Source organism: Podarcis muralis, chromosome 7, assembly GCF_964188315.1.
Source record: "Podarcis muralis chromosome 7, rPodMur119.hap1.1, whole genome shotgun sequence".
NCBI lineage: Eukaryota > Metazoa > Chordata > Lepidosauria > Squamata > Lacertidae > Podarcis > Podarcis muralis.
Genome location: NC_135661.1, coordinates 84112736 through 84131625, shown reverse-complemented (window position 1 = coordinate 84131625; position 18890 = coordinate 84112736). Strand labels below are relative to the sequence as shown.

The following is an 18890-nucleotide window of genomic DNA, read 5'->3' as shown; positions in this document are numbered from 1 at the left end:
GCAGCTAACTCGTAAAATGTGAAGGGGAGACTCACGTCTCTGAAATAAAAGGAGGGGTCGGCAGCTGGACTGCTCAAGGGCCCCATTCTGCCCCCCCCCCAGTATCACCAGTGGCCTTCCCAGCTGCCGACCCAGAGACAACATAAACACGGAGCACCAAAATCCTTTAGGAAAGGGAGGAGAGTTCCCTCCCCCCATCACCATCTTTAAAGCAATCTTCCTTTACAGGCAAGTCGTTGACCAAAAGGACATCATCCACAAAAAACAACCCCCCAAGAAACAAAACACTGAATTTTATTTACACAGAGAGAAAGGATATCTTTACAGGAATACAAGATTGGCAGTGTCAATGCAGACTCCAGAGTTTTGCAGCGGAACCTGGACTCCTGAGAAGTCAGCTGTACAAAAACCATAATAAATACCTCTCCTTTAAAAATGGACGGGATTAGAAAGGGGTGGCAGCAGGGGGAGCGAGAGGGAGGGAGACAATTTTAGCGATTTTTTCGTGCAGCTGGGGAAAGAGAGTTAAGAATCGTGGGCACCCCAAATTCTGTTCAAAGGCAGTGTTAACTTCCCCAGGGGACGAAAATGGAGCAGATCACTCAGTCCTGGGGTTGGAGCCGGACCGGATGTCAGGGTGTTGGGAATGTAGGGTGCATTTGAGGGGGACCTTTCTGCCGAAAGAGGGACAAAATGGCTGCCCTCCTTCACACCGTCGTCATGACTTTGAGGGAGCCCGAGCGGAAGCGCATGATCTTCTTCTTCAGCGCGTGCGAGGCCTTGATCTTGACGAAGACCTTGGGCTGCCCGCCCGCCGCCTTCCCCGGCCCGGAGGCCGATACAAGCTGCGGGGAGAGCTGCTGCGGCCACACCAGGCCCCCGCTCTCGTCCGTGTCGCTGGACGCCCCACTGCTGTAGGCCGGAGGGGAGTCCCCCTCGCTCAGGCTCGACTCGCTGTCGCCATAAACAAGGCCTTCCTCCAGGCGGCACATGGGCGCTTGCTGGGCCGGCTCGGCCGAGCATTCGGAGTCGCTCCCGGCGTAGCTGTAACCCACCGGCCCGGCCGCCCGTCGGCTCCGGCGCGGCTCGGCGGCGCTCCCACCGGCGGCCTCCTCCTGGCAGATCTCCGCCGTCGAGCGCCACTTGCGGTAGCCACCGGCCACGTTGCCGTGTGGCCGCCTCGGACGGGCCGGCTTGCTGGCGGCCTCGTCCCGCTCAGCCGTGCCGTACTTGACCCCCGGTTTGTTGAGGAGGCTGTTCTCCGACTGGGAGCGAGCCGCCTTCCTCGACCTGGGAGAGCTTTTCCGGCCGCCCCCTTTCCTCGCCGCCGCCGCCTCGCCACCACCCTCCTCGCTGAAGCGGCATTTCTTGGGGGGCGCCGACACCCGCGGCCGCTCCCTGGGCAGCAAGGGGGCCCGTTCCGGCGACAGTTCCACGGAGCGTCCCTTGGTCAGGGGAGGGGGCTTCTTTTTGCCAGGCCGCAGGGCCTGCTGCGCCCGGGGAGGCTGCTGCGCTGGGATGTAGTGGGCCTTGACCATGAGGCAGGTCCCGTCCTCAGACTCGTAGGAGGCCAGGTCCTGGTTGCTGCCAGGGGCAACTCCGTCATCTCTATCCAGCAGCGGGGACGATGGGTAGACTGCTTCATACTGGTCAGCGGACGGAGGTCTCATATGGGCCAAGGCCTGCAGCTTGGGGGGCTTCTTGAGGCTGGCGTGGGGTGGGCTGTAGTCCTCAGAGGCTGCTTTGGCCGCCAGCGTCCTCTCGGCCGCGGCATCCCACGAGGACCAGATCCGTGTGGCCGCGGCGGCCCCGCCTTCATGGCCGCAGGGCGAAGGAGTGCTGCTGCCCCTCTCCACGGCCGGAGGGTGTTTGCGTTCAGCCGGCGGGGGGAGAAGCTCCAGAGGCCTCTTGCACAGGCTGTTTTGCCTGGCCACGGCGCCCTTGGTGGGCGGCTCCGAACCCAGACTCGTCCGGGGCTTGCTGCCCCTCACCAGCTGGCTGCGGCGGCGGACGAGCCGGGAGATGTAGCTCTCCACTTTGTGGCAGTGCGAGGCGGCGGCTTCCGAGTAGAACTGGAACTCGCCGCCGTAGGCATCCAGGCCCCCGTCCCCGTCTGCGGGGTAGGCCTGGGAGGCAGCCGAAGAGAAAGCGGGGTCTTCGTAGAGGTGGCTCCTCAGCAAGGGGTTCTGCAGGGCCACGGCGTGGAGAGGGCTGGGGTACAGGAAAGGGTCTGGCGGGTAGCCGGGGGGCTCTTCGGCGTAGTCGTGGGAACTGGAGTAGGGGGCAGAGAAGGAGCGTGGCACTGTGCTCCGATGGGGCCCGTCTTTGCTGCTGTTGCCCACATCGCCTGGGAACCGAGGCGGGAAGAAAAGGAGACACACACAGAGAGAGAGAAAGAGGTTGGTTGAAATTCTCTGGCCACATTGCCGTCCTACATTTAAAAAGTGCCATGACGCCATTTTAAACATGGCTTCCCCCAAAGAATTCTGGGAGCAGTAGTTCGTTGAGGGTGCTAGCAGCTGTTAGGAGACACCCCCACCCAACCACCATTCCTCTCCCAGAATTACAATTCCCTGTTCCATATGAAGAGGGATTGATTGCTAAAGCACTCTGGGAATTTAAGCTCTAGCGGGAGGTCTCCTAACCGCTCTCAGCACCCTCAACAAACTACAGCTCCCAGAATTCTTTGGGGGAAGCCATGACAATTTAAAGTGGTGTGATTTCGGACGTGTCACCTGCCTTTTTATTTATTTATGATTTTCAGTTCTATACATTTCAATAGTTTTACAATCATTTCGACGTTTCAAAACTTGACTTCCTTCCCCCTCCTCCTGCGGTTCCTTAAATTTATTTTAAATATTCACTGCATATCCAAATTAACTTAATTTCCTCATTTATTCATCTACTTTAAATATATACTCTTATAAAACTGCAGGTTATTACAATAATCCTGCCAATGTTCTTATCGGTTTACAGTTTGTAAATATTCAATAAACCATTTCCATTCCTTTATTAAAAGTTTGTTATCTTGATTTCTTATTTTTCCGGTAAGTTTTGCCATTTCTGCATATTCCACAAGTTTTTGTATCCATTCTTCTTTTGCTGGTAATTCTTCTTCTTCCCGCTTTTGAGCAAGTAACATTCTTGACGCTGTAGTCGCATACATGAATAAATTTCTATACAGTTTGGGTAGTTCTGTCCTTATAATTCCCAAAAGGAGAGCTTTTGGGTTTGTTTGTTTGTTTGTTTGTTTGTTTGTTTGTTTGTTTGTTTGTTTGTTTTTTACAAACGTTATTTTAAACATCTATTTCAGTTCATTATATATAATTTCCCAGTAACCTTGTGTCACCTGCCTTGGGCATCATCTACACTATACCTTTAAAGCAGTACCGTGATCTGCACAGGATTCACGTACACAACCCGCAGTGACGCGTCTGCGCATGCGCGGGTTGCGATTCAGCGCTTCTGCACATGCGCGACCCCTGAAACCCGCAAGTAACCCATTCTGGTACTTCCAGGTTTCGGCGGGTCCGTAACCTGAAAAAACGCAACCTGAAGCGTCTGTAACCCAAGGTATGACTGTATAGTACCACTTTGAACAGTCCTGGCTCCCCACCCCCCAGAATCCTGGGAGGGGTATTTTTTCAGGGTGCTGAAAACTATTAGGAGACCCCCCCCCCTATTATCCTCAGAGGGGTACAATTCTCAGAGTGATTTAACAGTCAGTCCCCCTTTGCAAGGAACTCTGGGAATGTGGGGGTGTCTCCTTGGAACTCTCAGTCCCTTGAACAAACTACAGTTCCCATAATTCCTGGGAGGGAGGAGCCAGGACTGCTTTAAAGTGGTATTGTGGTGCTTTAAAAGCCGTGACCTGACTTCCACACGGGTTATGACTCAGGACCCCCACCCTCCAATCCCCTCCTTCCGCTGCCCCTTACTCACCCACGGACTTGGGGCGCTCATTGGCGTAGCCCAAACGGGACTCGGGTCGGCCGATCCGGGAGTAGGACCCCGAGGCGGACGGGAAACCGGAAGAGGAGTCCCCAAACCCAGAGGCAGGAGAATCGGAGGCCACCGCCGACTGTGCCCCCTCGTAGAAACCTGGCGGCAGAAACAGGCATCTAGGGTTATCCTTTTGCCTCGTGTGCCCACCCCCCTATATTGGCCAGCCTAGCAGAGGGGCTGGCTGACCTTACTGCAAGCAGGCCCAGCAGTGGGGTGGGTGAGGGTCAAGTTATTGGGCTGACCTTTGCGGAGCCTGGAAGGGAAGGCGCAAACCCCCTTCACGGCCTAGGACCCTCGTACTTACGGGACCGCCTCTCCCGGTATGCCCCGCGGAGGACCTTAAGGTCCATAAATAGCAACACCCTAGAGGTGCCCTAAGGAAGTCAGATTAGCCTCAACCAGAGGCAGGGCCTTTTCAACACTGGCCCCAGCTTGGTGGAACGCTCTGCCTCATGAGACCAGGGCCCTGCAGGATCTGATTTCTTTCCACAGGGCCTGTAAGACAAAGTTGTTCCGCCTGGCCTTTGGCTTGGAATCAACTTGATCCCCTTCCCCTCTATCCTTTTTCCTTTCTTCTTCTGTGATGGAACTCCTATTTGGGGACTTCCCTGGCTTTTTTCTGGCCCGCGTAGGACCAGTCTGGATAGTTGGCCTTGGTGAAGACTTGACGTATTCATCCCCAAAAAAGTTTTTGATTTGAGTTCCTACTGAAATGAAGCTGGATTTTAATGTTGTATTTTAATCCTGTTTTTAAGTTGTACAGTGGTACCTCGGGTTAAGTACTTAATTCGTTCCGGAGGTCCATTCTTAACCTGAAGCACCACTTTAGCTAATGGGGCCTCCTGCTGCCGCTGCGATTTCTGTTCTCATCCTGAAGCAAAGTACTTAACCCGAGGTACTATTTCTGGGTTAGTGGAGTCTGTAACCTGAAGTGTATGTAACCCGAGGTACCACTGGATTTCAATCAATTGTTTTTATACCTGGTGTTAGCTGCCCTGAGCCCGGTCTTGGCTGGGGAGGGCGGGATATAAATAAAAATTATTATTATTATTATTATTATTATTATTATTATTATTATTATTATTTAAAAAAACGGTCTGTGACCAAGAAGAGAGCATTTATTCGGGGAGAAGCAACAGGCCAACAATAGGGAAGCAACCAGGGGGGCTGCAGTTGGGGGCTGGGGCTTTTCCCCTTACCTGAACTGGGCCAGCTGTCCGTCTCGCCTGCCTCTCCGCAGGTCTTCTCAGGGTATAGTCTCAGCAGCCCCAACTGCTGCTCCAACTCCCACATCAAACCAGGCAGGGCATCCTGCAAAAAAAGGAACAGCAGAGAAGATAAAAGTGGCTCGAAGAATCAGGGATTTAGGATGCACAAAAAGTCCGCCCCACCCCTCATCTGGATCTCTGCACAACTGCCACAAGGCCGCAGACCAAGACACGTGATGTGGTCTTTGCGGAGAAAACCACAGCATGCTTTCCCTTAAAAAATAAATAAACACAGCAATCTAGTCCTCATTGTTGCACACAGACAAGGAACAATAAGGGTTGTGGTTTTTTTGCGGGGGTGTTGCAAATGTGTACAACTGATGGAACAACTGACTGGTTCAAAATTGGGAAAGGAATACGACAAGGCTGTATATCGTCTCCCTGCTTATTTAACTTATATGCAGAATTCATCATGCGAAAGGCTGGGCTGGATGAATCCCTAGCAAGAATTAAGATTGCCAGAAGAAATATCAACAACCTCAGATGACACAACATTGATGGCAGAAAGTGAGGAGGAATTAAAGAACCTTTTAATGAGGGTGAAAGAGGAGAGTGCAAAATATGGTCTGAAGCTCAGCATCAAAAAAACGAAGATCATGGCCACTGGTCCCATCACCTCCTGGCAAATAGAAGGGGAAGAAATGGAGGCAGTGAGAGATTTTACTTTCTTGGGATCCATGATCACTGCAGATGGTGACAGCAGCCACGAAATTAAAAGATCGCCTGCTTATTGGGAGAAGGGCAATGACAGGCCTAGACAACATCTTGAGAAGTAGAGATGTCACCTTGCCAACAAAGTCCGTATAGTTCAAGCTATGGTTTTCCCAGTAGTGATGTATGGAAGTGAGAGCTGGACCATAAAGAAGGCTGACCGCCGAAGAATGGATGCTTTTGAATTGTGGTGCTGGAGGAGACTCTTGAGAGTCCCATGGACTGCAAGAAGATCAAACCTATCCATTCTGAAGGAAATCAGCCCTGAGTGCTCACTGGAAGGACAGATCGTGAAGCTGAGGCTCCAAGACTTTGGTCACCTCATGAGAAGAGAAGACTCCCTGGAAAAGACCCTGATGCTGGGAAAGATGGAAGGCACAAGGAGAAGGGGGCGACAAAGGACGAGATGGTTGGACAGTTACCAGCATGAGTTTGACCAAACTGTGGGAGGCAGTGGAAGACAGGAGTGCCTGGTGTGCTCTGGTCCAGGGGGTCACAAAGAGTCGGACACGACTAAACGACTAAACAACATCTCTCCTTGATTGCATTTTGTAGCACTAGAGAAGATGCTGAATTTAGAGGGACCCCGTGGCAGGCTTCTCACCAAACTTTGGCACAACTCGAACGATTGGTCCCCCGCTACCGTTTCTCCTTGTGAGATTTTTCGGGGAGTCTCAGACGTTTCCCCAAGCCTTGTTGCAACTGGGCTAATCCCTGCTGGCTCAAGCAGCAGATGTGGGGTTGGTGGAAGGGAACAGGGAAGGGTGGCGCACGCCAGGGAAAAATGTCGCTTTTCAGCAAACAAACTCTTTGCCCTGTTTCCAAAGCTTGATGCCTACGCCAGGCAGGGCAAACTCCCCTACCGAATCCTCAGTTTTTTGTCTCTGCGTAGCACTGCGCTCCAAACCTAAGAAGTAAGGAGAGCTAAGAGTGCCCCTGAGCAGGTGCAAAGTGCATTTCCCTAACTATGCAACGTCTAGACAGGTTTCCGTGGCACAGCAACAGCTAAGGTCATAGAAACAACCCTGGCTTTTTACGTTGAATGGTCAGGTAGTGTTTGATTTGGGAGAACTCTCGCTTTTTTAAATTGCATTTTAACCTGTATTTTAAATTGGGGTTTTTCCCCTATTATGTTTTTTACTGGTTAGCTACCCTGAGCCCGGCTCTGGCCGGGGAGGGCGGGTTATGAATAAAAATTCTTCTCCTTTTCTTCTTCTTCTTCTTCTTCTTCTTCTTCTTCTTCTTCTTCTTCTTCTTATTACTATTATTACCCAAGACCCTGGTGCCATGCTCAAGGAACACATTCTTGAGCTAGATGAAGGAAGTGCAAGACAACTTCTTGTGCTTAGACCTCCTTCATTGCAGCAAAACAGTGAGTGGGCTGAACTATTCTTCCTACTTCTGAGCACGTGACTTCTGTAGTGCGTCTCCCCTCCTTCGAGAAAGAGAGAGATCTCCTCCCGAATTCGTCCAGCGAAGGTGGAATCAGCAAGGGGGACCCCCCGCTGCCGACAAATGGGGTCAGAAGTCCAACTGCACACACAAACACGCCACCTTTGTAGACAGCTGGAACTTGAACCCCAGGAGAGGGTGTGTGTTGTGTGTGTGTTTGTGTATAGAAGCACAGGCTGGGAAGGAGGAGGAAATTGAGTGGGCTACAGTGTGACATTTGACCGCTAGGCAGATGGGTGCGCAAGGGACAAAAAGGACTCATTTAAGAGTGTCACTCAAACTCCGGTCTGGAAACAAAGGGGCAAAATTCTCACCGCGCCAAAGGAAAAGGAGAATGTGTGTGTGTGTGTGTGTGTGTGTGTGAGAGAGAGAGAGAGAGAGAGAGAGAGAGAGAGAGAGAGGGACTGCATTCACAACCATTCATTTATACTTCAACTAGCAGTTCTGGTTTGCCCCAAAGAATTCTGGGAGCTGTAAATTGTTTAAGGTGCTGCTGAGAGTTGTTAGGAGACAGGCCTGCTCCCCTCTCAGAGCTATAATTCCCAGAGTTCCTTGGGAAGAGGGATTGGCTGTTAAACGACTCTGGGAATTGTAGTTCTGGGAGGAGCGCAGGGTTCTCCTTAACAACTCCCAACACCCTTCACCAAAGACAGCTCCCAGAATCCTTTGGGAGTGGGGAGGCCATGGCTGGTTAAAGTGGGATCACAGTGCTGCAATAATAATAATAATAATAATAATAATAATAATAATAATAATAATAATAATGTATTATTTATACCGCGCCCATCTGGCTGGGTTTCCCCAGACACTCTGGGAGGCTTCCAACAAAATATTAAAATGCAGTGGTCTGTTAAACATTAAAAGCTTCCCTAAACAGGGCTGCCTTCAGATGTCTTCTAGAAGTCTGGTAGTTGTTCTTCTCTTTGACATCTGGTGGGAGGGCGTTCCACAGGGAGGGCGCCACCACCGAGAAGGCCCTCTGCCTGGTTCCCTGTAACTTGGCTTCTCACAATGAGGGAACTGCCAGAAGGCCCTCGGAGCTGGACCTCAACATCCGGGCTGAACGATGGGGGTGGAGATTCTCCTTCAGGTATACTGGACTGAGGCCGTTTAGGGCTTTAAAGGTCAGCACCAACACTTTGAATTGTGCTCGGAAACGTACTGGGAGCCAATGTAGTCTTTCAACACCAGTGTTATGTGGTCTATTATTATTATTATTTTATTTGTATTTATCTGACTGAGTTGTACCAACCACTCGGGGCGGCTCCAAACAGAATATTAAAAACACGATAAAAGGGTTTTACGTGGCTTGGAATGAGGATTAAACAAATGAATGGAGAACTCTATGGAAGAGGGCTGTGCTTTCCTCTTGCCAACTATTCCACATGCCAACACCAAGGGCGAGCGCAAGGAATTGTGGGGCAATAAGCCACAGCACCCATTGAGTTCAGGGAGCAGTTTGGTATCTGTGGTTGGTTGAATGGGGGGGGTTGGACTAGGGGGAGGTTGAGGTTTTGTTTATTGCTTTGTTTAAGGTACAGGTAAAGGGACCTTCTGATCGGCAAGTCCTAGGCTCTGTGGTTTAACCCACAGTGCCACCCGCCTCCCATCTATTGCTTTGTTTAAAGGGTAAAGGGACCCCTGACCATTAGGTCCAGTCGGGGCCGACTCTGGGGTTGCGGCGCTCATCTGGCTTTACTTGCCAAGGGAGCCGGCGTACAGCTTCCGGGTCATGTGGCCAACATGACTAAGCCGCTTCTGGCGAACCAGAGCAGCGCACGGAAACGGCGTTTACCTCCCCGCCAGAGATGTACCTATTTATCTACTTGCACTTTGACGTGCTTTTGAACTGCTAGGTTGGCAGGAGCAGGGACTGAGCAACGGGAGCTCACCCCATGGCGGGGATTCAAACCGCTGACCTTCTGATCGGCAAGTCCTAGGCTCTGTGGTTTAACCCACAGCGCCACCCGCGTCCCATCTATTGCTTTGTTTACTATTCAATAATTCCTTGATACTATTTGTAGGAGTGGTATTCCCCCCCCATGAGAGTTACGTTATATGTTATCTTTGACAGCTCGGTAGAACAGGAGGCTCTTAATCTCTGCGTCGTGGGTTTGAGCCCCACTTCGGGCAAAAGGATTCCTGCATTTCAGGGGGTCTGAATATTGTCATCTTGTCTAATGATGTCATTTTCAACCAGACACGTGGAAGGAGACAAGAAAAGACCAGGTTTGGCGGCGGGTGGGAAGCCCTTCACGCTTTGCGATGTAAGTTTGGAGGGGGGAGAGCGCCCTAAATGTAGCTCACCTAATCTGCATGATTGCAGCAGCCCATTTTGAACGCTGTGCAAATTAGCCTGGAGTCAGATTTCAGAAGGCCACAGATACAGCAAGCCAGCAGGCTAATTTGAAACCTGCATGCATTTGAATTAATTAACACATATGCATTTTGAACCACAGGCAGAGGAAGTCACCTTACAATGCATGGTAGACCATTGGTCCATTCCTACACCAGGGAAGAGGTGCCTCAGACCAGGGGAATAAATGCTGGCCTTCTAGGTTTTACTATCTGGGTTTTAGGTCTCTGCCCCAGAGCATGCAGCTGGCAGCTAAATAAATGACCACTAAGAAAAGGCAAAGGTGGAGTTAAACAGCAACTTTCGCACCTTGCCAACTTGCTCTTGCCAACCTGGGGTGGCAAGAGTTTTCGGATATGCTCTGTCCTGGGGTGAAATTCAACTTGGTTTGCATTTAAAGGCAAATCTACCTAATCTGCCTTTTTCCAAAATGATATGCAAACTGGAACACAATCCACCCATCGAAATTCACGCTTCTCTGAATTTTGCAATGTCATTCTCCAGCCGAGTAGCGTGTACAAAAACCCATCTGCCAGGGTAAAGCGCTCAGATTTAAAATGTATATATCAGTGAAAATAAATTACAAAAATGCCTGATGTCGGGGGAAATGGCTTTGCAAAAATGGGTAAGTTAGGAGAAATTTGCACCAAAATGCTGTTGAATTTTCAGGAGGACCTGCTGATGTGGAAACATGGAAAATTGAACTTAAGATAGGATAAGTGAGAAACCAAGAGAAATTGAAACTTACAGATCTGCCCAACGCCAGGTCCCACCTCAAACGAATGGGGGTACCATTTTCTGGTAGGCTCACATACTAGGAAAATCAGACTGAATAACAAAAACTGTGATGCAACAAACGTATTCCCCTTCCCCTGCAAAATTGGAGTTTTTGCAGGAAGGAAAGTGTCAGGGGCTCAGGAGCAGAGGCACAGGGGAGAGAGGAAATGGAGAGCGAAGGGGAAGAATCTGAGGGCAGCGGAGGGGAGAATGACAGTGACCCGAGAGATTCCATGAGCCTCTCCAGTGAATCAGAAGATTCCCAGAAGGAGGCGCCGATGGTCAGGGCAAGGGGGGTCCCAGGGGGGACGCGCCAGAAGCAAGGGGCCAGCGGGGACTCCCAAAGCAGCAGCTGGAGATCAGGACCAGCTTCCCCACCAGAGCGTAGCGGGGGGGAAGAGTCCCATGTGTCAGGGCCAGCGTCTCCTCCAGCAGGGAGAGAAGATGAGTCAGGGCTGACCCCGCCTCCATCGGAGAGTGGGGGAACGGAGGGGAGGTCAGATCCAGCGAGCCTCCCCGAAGGGGGAAGCAGTGACAGCAGCAGTGTAACGGTCAGGAGGAAGGTAACCGGCTGGGCGCGCGCGCCAAGTTCGAATGTACAGGCGTGCGGGACAGCAGAAAACCCGGATTGGGAACCAGGTCCTAAAGCCCGCCGGAGGCAGGGGAAAGACTCAGGGGACTCAGCGTCAGAAGAGTCTAGGAAGGGCAAGACCCCAGCGGACAGGCGGAACCAGAGGAGGAAAGAGCAGAGGAAGAGGTGGAGCAAGGCTAGAGTCTTAAACTGGTGTCTGGGGGGAGGAGATTCAGACGGAGCTTCGGCGGTCTAGGGTTTGAGACGTAGAGCTGTGTGCCGCGGCTGTGAAAGCGAAACTGAGCTTCAATAAAGACTGTTTTATATAACAACGAACTGGCGTTGGTCCTTTGTGAGCTGGGACCTAGGGCAGCTCTGACAGAAAGTGATGGGGGAACCCGCTGAGAAGTGTGACCTAATATTTGCTTGATGCGATGTCAATGCATCTGGCTGTTAACCAGAAGGCTGGTGGTTTGGGTTCACCCAGGGATGGCTGTGGGCAGGATTCCTGCATTGCCGGGGGTTGGACTGGATAACTTTCAGTGTCCCTTGCAGCTATACAATTCTGTGATTCCCCACCAACAAATGGGGATGAATGCTAACTAAATAGCCGACATTGCATGAAGTCTGAGGAGAGGTTAGACAAACAAATCAGGATGAGCGCCCAATAAGCAGGTTGCGTGGAAACAGCCCCTGAAGTCCCCTAACACTGAACCACTTATTCACAAGGGTCTAATCTGTGACCACTGACAGGTTGTGCATCCGTAGCAGTGACCAGAGGAGCAGTGACTGCTGGGAGAAGAAGCGCCCTGGTGCATCTGCGGCGGCACAACCAGACGCCTTCCTCTGCCCCTGCTGCAACAAAACATGTCTCTCCCGCAGCCTTCAAAATTCGCCAGCCGCATTTTGCATCTGGCTATCGGCCACTGGCAACCAAGTGAAGTTGCCAGGGCACCAGGATGGCGCCTGACTTCTCCGCCACCTGGAGGTTGCGTGCCTGGAGATCCTTGGATCTGGACTGTTTTCACACAGGAGCAACCCGTCCTGTAGAATTCTAACCATTTTATCTGCACAGTCAAAACGAATTTCAGGAACCGAAAAGTCGGGTTGAAAAATATGACTTCCGAGCAGTCTGTCCCCAAAATGGCAACTGGACTTTCTGTTTTGGTGACTGTAACCCTGGCAAATAGAAGGGGAAGAAATGGAGGCAGTGGGAGATTTTACTTTCTTGGGCTCCATGATCACTGCAGATGGTGACAGCAGTCACAAAATTAAAAGACGCCTGCTTCTTGGGGGAAAAGCAATGACAAACCTAGACAGCATCTTAAAAAGCAGAGACATCACCTTGCCAACAAAGGTCCGTATAGTTAAAGCTATGGTTTTCCCAGTAGTGATGTATGGAAGTGAGAGCTGGACCATAAAGAAGGCTGATCGCCGAAGAATGGATGCTTTTGAATTATGGTGCTGGAGGAGACTCTTGAGAGTCTCATGGACTGCAAGAAGATCAAACCTCTCCATTCTGAAGGAAATCAGCCCTGAGTGCTCACTGGAAGGACAGATCCTGAAGCTGAGGCTCCAATACTTTGGCCACCTCAGGAGAAGAGAAGACTCCCTGGAAATGACCCTGGTGTCGGGAAAGATGGAGGGGACAAGGAGAAGGGGATGACAGAGGACGAGATGGTTGGACAGTGTTCTCGAAGCTACCAGCATGAGTTTGACCAAACTGCGGGAGGCAGTGGAAGACAGAAGTGCCTGGCGTGCTCTGGTCCAGGTGGTCACGAAGAGTCGGACACGACTAAACAACAACAACATCGACCACTGGCAACCCAGTGAAGTTGTCCACCACCTGGAGGTTGCATGCCTGGGGATCCGAGCAACCCGTCCTGTAGAATCCTATCTATTTTATCTGCACAGTCAAAACGAATTTCAGGAACCGAAAAGTCGGGTTGGAAAATACGGCTTCCGAGCGGTCTGTCCCCCAAATGGCAACTGGAAATTTGGCGACCGTAACCCTGGGTTAAGGAGCCTTTTGGCGCCTAGCTTATACATCTGAGTTTCTAACACTGTTCTGCCATTTCAGGCTCTACAGCCACAGCAGGCGCTGTGATTCCTCAACAGTTTGACTTCACCCCCAAAGGCGAACTCCTCCATTGTCTCCCGAGACAGACGGATGCCAACCAAGCTACCAATGGTCCAATGGTCCGGCCCTTGAAGTCCTTCTGTCAATCAACACTGGCTACCAACAATCAAGGACCCTCTATGAATCTCACCGGAGACAGAAGATGACTTTGGTTCCAGCGTTCCCCAATAGCGCAGCAGTAGTGGAAGCCTGCGTTATTCCCCATGGCAAATGGATTTCCACCCCTGTAAAATTTATTTTCCTCTGATCTCCTCTCGCCTAGCCCCAGCCGCTGTTCTTATGCCTATAAATTTCTAATCCCTCCTGGAATCCTGTTAAGCTCAAAGCTATCTGGCTGGTAAGACGCGCCAATACCCACAAACATTTAAATCTGCGCAAAGGAGGTTTTGCACAAGCCAATTGCCGGCGGGGCTTTGCACGGAAAACTCTGCGTGAAAGCTGTATCCCATGATGATCAAGACCAGAGGTCAGCAAGCTTTTCCAGCTGGGGGCCGGTCCACCGTCCCTCAGACCATGTGGGGGGCCGGACTATATTTTGGGAAAAAATAATAACGAACAAATTCCTATGCCCCACAAATAACCCAGAGATGCATTTTAACTAAAAGGACACATTCTACTCATGTAAAAACACGCTGATTCCCGGACCGTCCGTGGGCCAGATTGAGAAGGCGATTGGACCGGATCCGGCCCCTGGGCCTTAGGTTGCCTACCCCTGATCAAAACCCTTTTTCAAGGCTGGATCTCTGCCAGATCTTTGCAAGCAACGAGGCTCGGACCACAACGTCGCCTGCTGGACTTGGGAACGGCCTCCATTGCTTTCCTTGTTTGGAATATCGCAGCAGATATAAAAACAATGGGCTGCTTCTGGGCCGCCAAGTCATTTAGGCCCCAGAAACAATTGGGATCAGCTGGAAAATTAAGCAAGCTACTTTAGCCCATTCCAAAAAAAATTATTGCAGTTCTGGGAGAGGTGAGATGGGTACTGGAATTAGGGTGAATTGAGGAACTGAGTGGCGCACAGCTGCCTAATTTAAAGCGATCATAGGTTATGCGTTTCCCGATTGCAAAAATAAAAATAAAAGGGGGCTGCAAAACACACACTTACCCCCACACTTTTGCCCGCCAGTCAAATTTAAATCTAACCTACTTTTCACCTAGCACAGTTGTGGAGATTATTCCAGCTGCAGCTATTATAATCAGGCGAGCATCCCTCAAGGGAACGGACTGGATAACTTCAAAGCCAGAGACTTTAGAGGGGGGGGGGGGAATCCCATTTGCTCTGCTGTGAGTTTATTCCTTTTGGCAAGGCAAGCCTAGTATTAGACTGGTCTCTCTCTTTTACAATCCCGCTCCTAATCAGGCCACTTCTTGCCGTAAAGTGGTCATATCGCATGCTCTGCAACATTTCCCTGATGAAAAGAGGGAGATTCTGGTCTGTATCAGGAAGTTTCTGTGTCCTATACACATCAACCTAGGTCACTTTGAGCCAATTGCAACCTCTCCGCTCACAGGATTGTTGTAAATAAAAAAATGTGTGAGGGGTTGGGGTCATGTACAGCAACTTCCACAGATAAATAGAATGAAATAAAATGGTAGCTGGAAGCTGCCTTGAGTCCTTGTCAGGGGAAAATGCAGGAGATAAATTATTATTAGGGACGCGGGTGGCGCTGTGGGTTAAACCACAGAGCCTAGGACTTGCCAATCAGAAGGTTGGCAGTTCGAATCCCTGCGACGGGGTGAGCTCCCGTTGCTCGGTCCCTGCTCCTGCCAACCTAGCAGTTCGAAAGCACAAAGTGCAAGTAGATAAATAGGTACCGCTCCAGCGGGAAGGTAAATGGCGTTTCCGTGTGCTCCTGTGGTTCGCCAGAAGCGGCTTAGTCATGCTGGCCACATGACCCGGAAGCCGTACGCCGGCTCCCTCAGCCAATAAAGCGAGATGAACGCCGCAACCCCAGAGTCGGTCACGATTGGACATAATGGTCAGGGGTCCCTTTACCTTTTTATATTATTATTATTATTATTATTATTATTATTATTATTATTATTATTATTATTCTGTGAGAATGAACAGGAACATATCAGAGACTAAATCCAATTGAACTCAGTGAGACTTAAAGTTAAAATTAAAAATGCTTAGTAGGCAGACCTCCTTCATTCCCCAAAAATACGAGAACCGAAACACAGCCATCTTTGGACATCTTTGGCAGTCATCTGAATTTTGCAACGAAGTTCTCCAGCCACGTAATGTGTTCAAAAATGTATGTATCAGGGTAAAGCATGCATAAAAGTGCATATAATAGTGAAAATAGTGCATCCAGAAATGCACTATACTAGGAAAAATTGCATTGCAAAACAAACAAAAAAGTGTGTCTTAGGAAAAATTGAATACAAACATGAACCTATTGGGAGAAACCTGGGCTAAGATGTGGGTGAATTTTCAAAAGGACTTATTTATTTATCACAAGCAGATGTGGAAATGTTGGCAGCTGAGCTTAAGAGTGGAAAAATGAGAATCTGAGTGAAAGCAAATTGGATAGGTTCGCCCTTCAAAGAAGTTCCATGCTAAGATTTTGGCTGCAGGGAGGGAATAACACCTCTCTGCACCCTAACGAAAAAACTACAGTTCCCAGAATTCTTTGGGGGGTGCCATGGCCGTTAGAACTGGTATCATAGTGCTTCAAATTTATGGTGTGAATGCGGCCTTCCACCACTATCTTCGAAATCTGAAGTTGGCAATGGCACCTCAAATTCAAAACCATGAGGGACAGAACCTTTGATTTTTTTAAAAACGGAAGGTGGCGTTTTCCTCAGTTTGTCGCGTTTCGCGCCAGGGCCTCGCACAGCCCCTTCGGCAAGAGCCCAGAGTTAGTGGCACACAATTGGCACAATGATGGCAGTTTCGCCTCTGTGCTTCTTCTAATGAAAGGCTCTATTGGAATCGCGGCTGAGGGAGCTGCCATCCTTTGCGACCCACTGCCAAGAGGCGGCGGCGAGTGTTGGTGGGGAGAGCAGAAAGAGGGAGAAAAGCCCATAAAATCTTGTCGGTTAGAAGCTCGGCTCCTGGTTTGTTTTTTTCCTGAAGGAAAGTGATGCTTGAACGGTTACGTCTGGCTTCCTGCGCTGAAAGGCAAGGAGATGGAAAAGAAAGAGGCAGCAAAGATTTCTCTCTCTCTCTCGTTCTCTGTTTTAAAGACCTCACAGACTGTTTTCGTTTCCCACCACATCGCCGTTTCTGAAACATTCTTATTTCTGAGTGGTTCAGAAGAACAGGAGCCTGTTATCTGTGGGGTTGAGTATAGGCATGTTTGAACATTTTTAAGGATTGTATGAAATGTATATTTGTATGTTTGTATACTCACAATATGTGTGTATTAATGCTGAATTATTTTAACAATAAAAACTTAATAATACAATAAAAAATAATAATAATAGAAGAACAGGAGCCTGGAATTGGACACCAAATTAAGTCAGGAACAAACATGAAAAAACGGTCCTATTTTCATAGCTAGGACTCTACTTCTACCTGCTAGATTAAGAGACTCAGCAATAGGCCAGTTGTCCAGTTGATCTAGAACCCAAGGCAGTATTCTTTTCTTTAACAAACAAAAATCGTAAAAAATGGACCCACAATTTGAGGGGTTTTGCCCTGTGTGGTGCCTTAGATCCCAACTGCACTGTGCATTTGAAGCAGGATCGTACCCTTTAAACAGTTGCGGTTTCCCCCAAATTATCTTGGGAATTGTAGTTTGCTCAGAGCGCTGAGGGCTGTTAGGGGACTCACGTTCTCCTTGCAGAGCTATATTTCCCAGAGCGGTTAAACAATCAAAGCTTCTTTGCAGAGAACCATGGAATTTGCAACTCTAGGTCCGTATAGTAAAAGCTATGGTTTCCCCAGAAGTGATGTATGGAAGTGAAAGCTGGACCATAAAGAAGGCTGACCGCCGAAGAATGGATGCTTTTGAATTATGGTGCTGGAGGAGACTCTTGAGAGTCCCATGGACTGCAAGAAAACCAAACCTAGCCATTCTTAAGGAAATCAGCCCTGAGTGCTCACTGGAAGGACAGATTCTGAAGCTGAGGCTCCAATACTTTGGCCACCTGATGAGAAGAGAAGACTCCCTGGAAAAGAGCCTGATGTTGGAAAAGATGGAGGGCACAAGGAGAAGGGGACGACAGAGGACGAGATGGTTGGACAGTGTTCTCGAAGCTACCAGCATGAGTTTGACCAAACTGCGGGAGGCAGTGGAAGACAGGAGTGCCTGGCGTGCTCTGGTCCATGGGGTCACGAAGAGTCGGACGACTAAACGACTGAACAACAATAACAACGAGTTGAAAGAGATTCTTTCAAAGACTAGAAGGAGGAGGAAAAGGAAGGAACAGGATTGGGGGCAAGAGTTTGGGACCAAAGCAATGCCCATCTCCCTCCCCCTTGAAAAACAAAAATAACCACCCCAGATTAGTTTTGAAAACATACTTCCTTTCCTCTGGAGAAGCGCCACAGTTTTGTCAAATAATATTCTGGGCTAATCCAGTGTCTTGACTACCGTATTTTTCGCTCTATAGGACGCACCGGACCATAGGAGGGGGAGAACGGGGGGGGGGATTCTCCCCCTCTCTGCTCAGCGCCCCTTCAGCGAAGCGGCAGGAGAAACGGAGCCCCTTCCATTTCTCCTTCCGCTTCACGGAAGGGGCGCTGCACAGCTCTCCCTCTCTGCTGAAGCCAGGAGAGTCTTGCTCTCCCGGCTTCAGCAAAAGGAACCCGAAGTCTACGGAGCCCAGCGCGAGTTCCTGCTGAGCTCCAAAGGCTTCAGGTGGCTGGCTATCCCTGAAGCCTGGAGAGCGAGAGGGGTCGGTGCGCACCGACCCCTCTTGCTCTCCAGGCTTCAGCGAAAGCAACACGAAGCCTCCAGAGCACTGAGGAGCGCTCCCTCTGCGCTTCGGAGGCTTTGCGTTGCTATCGCTGAAGCCAAGGAGCCTGCATTCACTCCATAGGACACACACACATTTCCCCTTAATTTTTGGAGGGGAAAAGTGCATCCTATAGAGCGAAAAATACGGTAATTGCCAAGTAGATGGAATTGCTTAGCACGCAGTAATAGGAAAGTCAGAATCTGCACACACTTTGGCTGATCGTAAGACAGGCCTCTCCAAACATAGCAAAGGTCAGACAGAATTAAAAACAAGACCATTTACAGGCAGGCAGGGCTACATTTCAGATTGCTGGAGACTCCAGTCCTGAGAAGATCATTAACCACCCTCATTCAGAAATGCCAGCCAGGGACATTTTGCCGCTAGAGGCAATAGATTCTGACCGCCAGACCCTCCAAGTGTCCCTATTTTCCAGGGAAGTCCCGGATTTATAAATAGAAGGGGCTCCGTTTCTCCTGCCGCTTCGCTGAAGGGGCGCTGAGCAGAAAAGGGGAGAATTCCCCCCCCCCCCCGTTCTCCCCCTCCCATGGTCCGGTGCGTCCTATAGAGCGAAAAATACGGTATGTTTGAAGTGCGCCTTGCAAACCACACTGGGAGGAAATTCATCCGAGAAAGCCACATGCAAATAGATTCAATAAATAAAGCACAGGCTACGTTTCTGTAAGGCTACAGGGTCGGGCG

At 50.0% G+C, this 18890-nt stretch overlaps 1 protein-coding gene across 2 annotated transcripts in view; it reads right to left on the bottom strand.

Annotated features, from left to right (window-relative positions):
- Window positions 1-273: 273 nt before the first annotated feature.
- Window positions 274-18890, bottom strand: part of DACT3 (dishevelled binding antagonist of beta catenin 3) — a 40294-nt gene continuing 21677 nt past the window's right edge. For both annotated transcript variants that reach the window (XM_028742145.2, XM_077932282.1), the window contains exons 2-4: window positions 5205-5316; window positions 3943-4101; window positions 274-2347 (exon numbers count right to left, since the gene is read on the bottom strand). In XM_028742145.2, coding sequence (XP_028597978.2) covers window positions 708-2347; window positions 3943-4101; window positions 5205-5316 — 1911 coding nt within the window. In that variant the 3' untranslated portion in view covers window positions 274-707. The remainder of the gene's footprint in view (window positions 2348-3942; window positions 4102-5204; window positions 5317-18890) is intronic.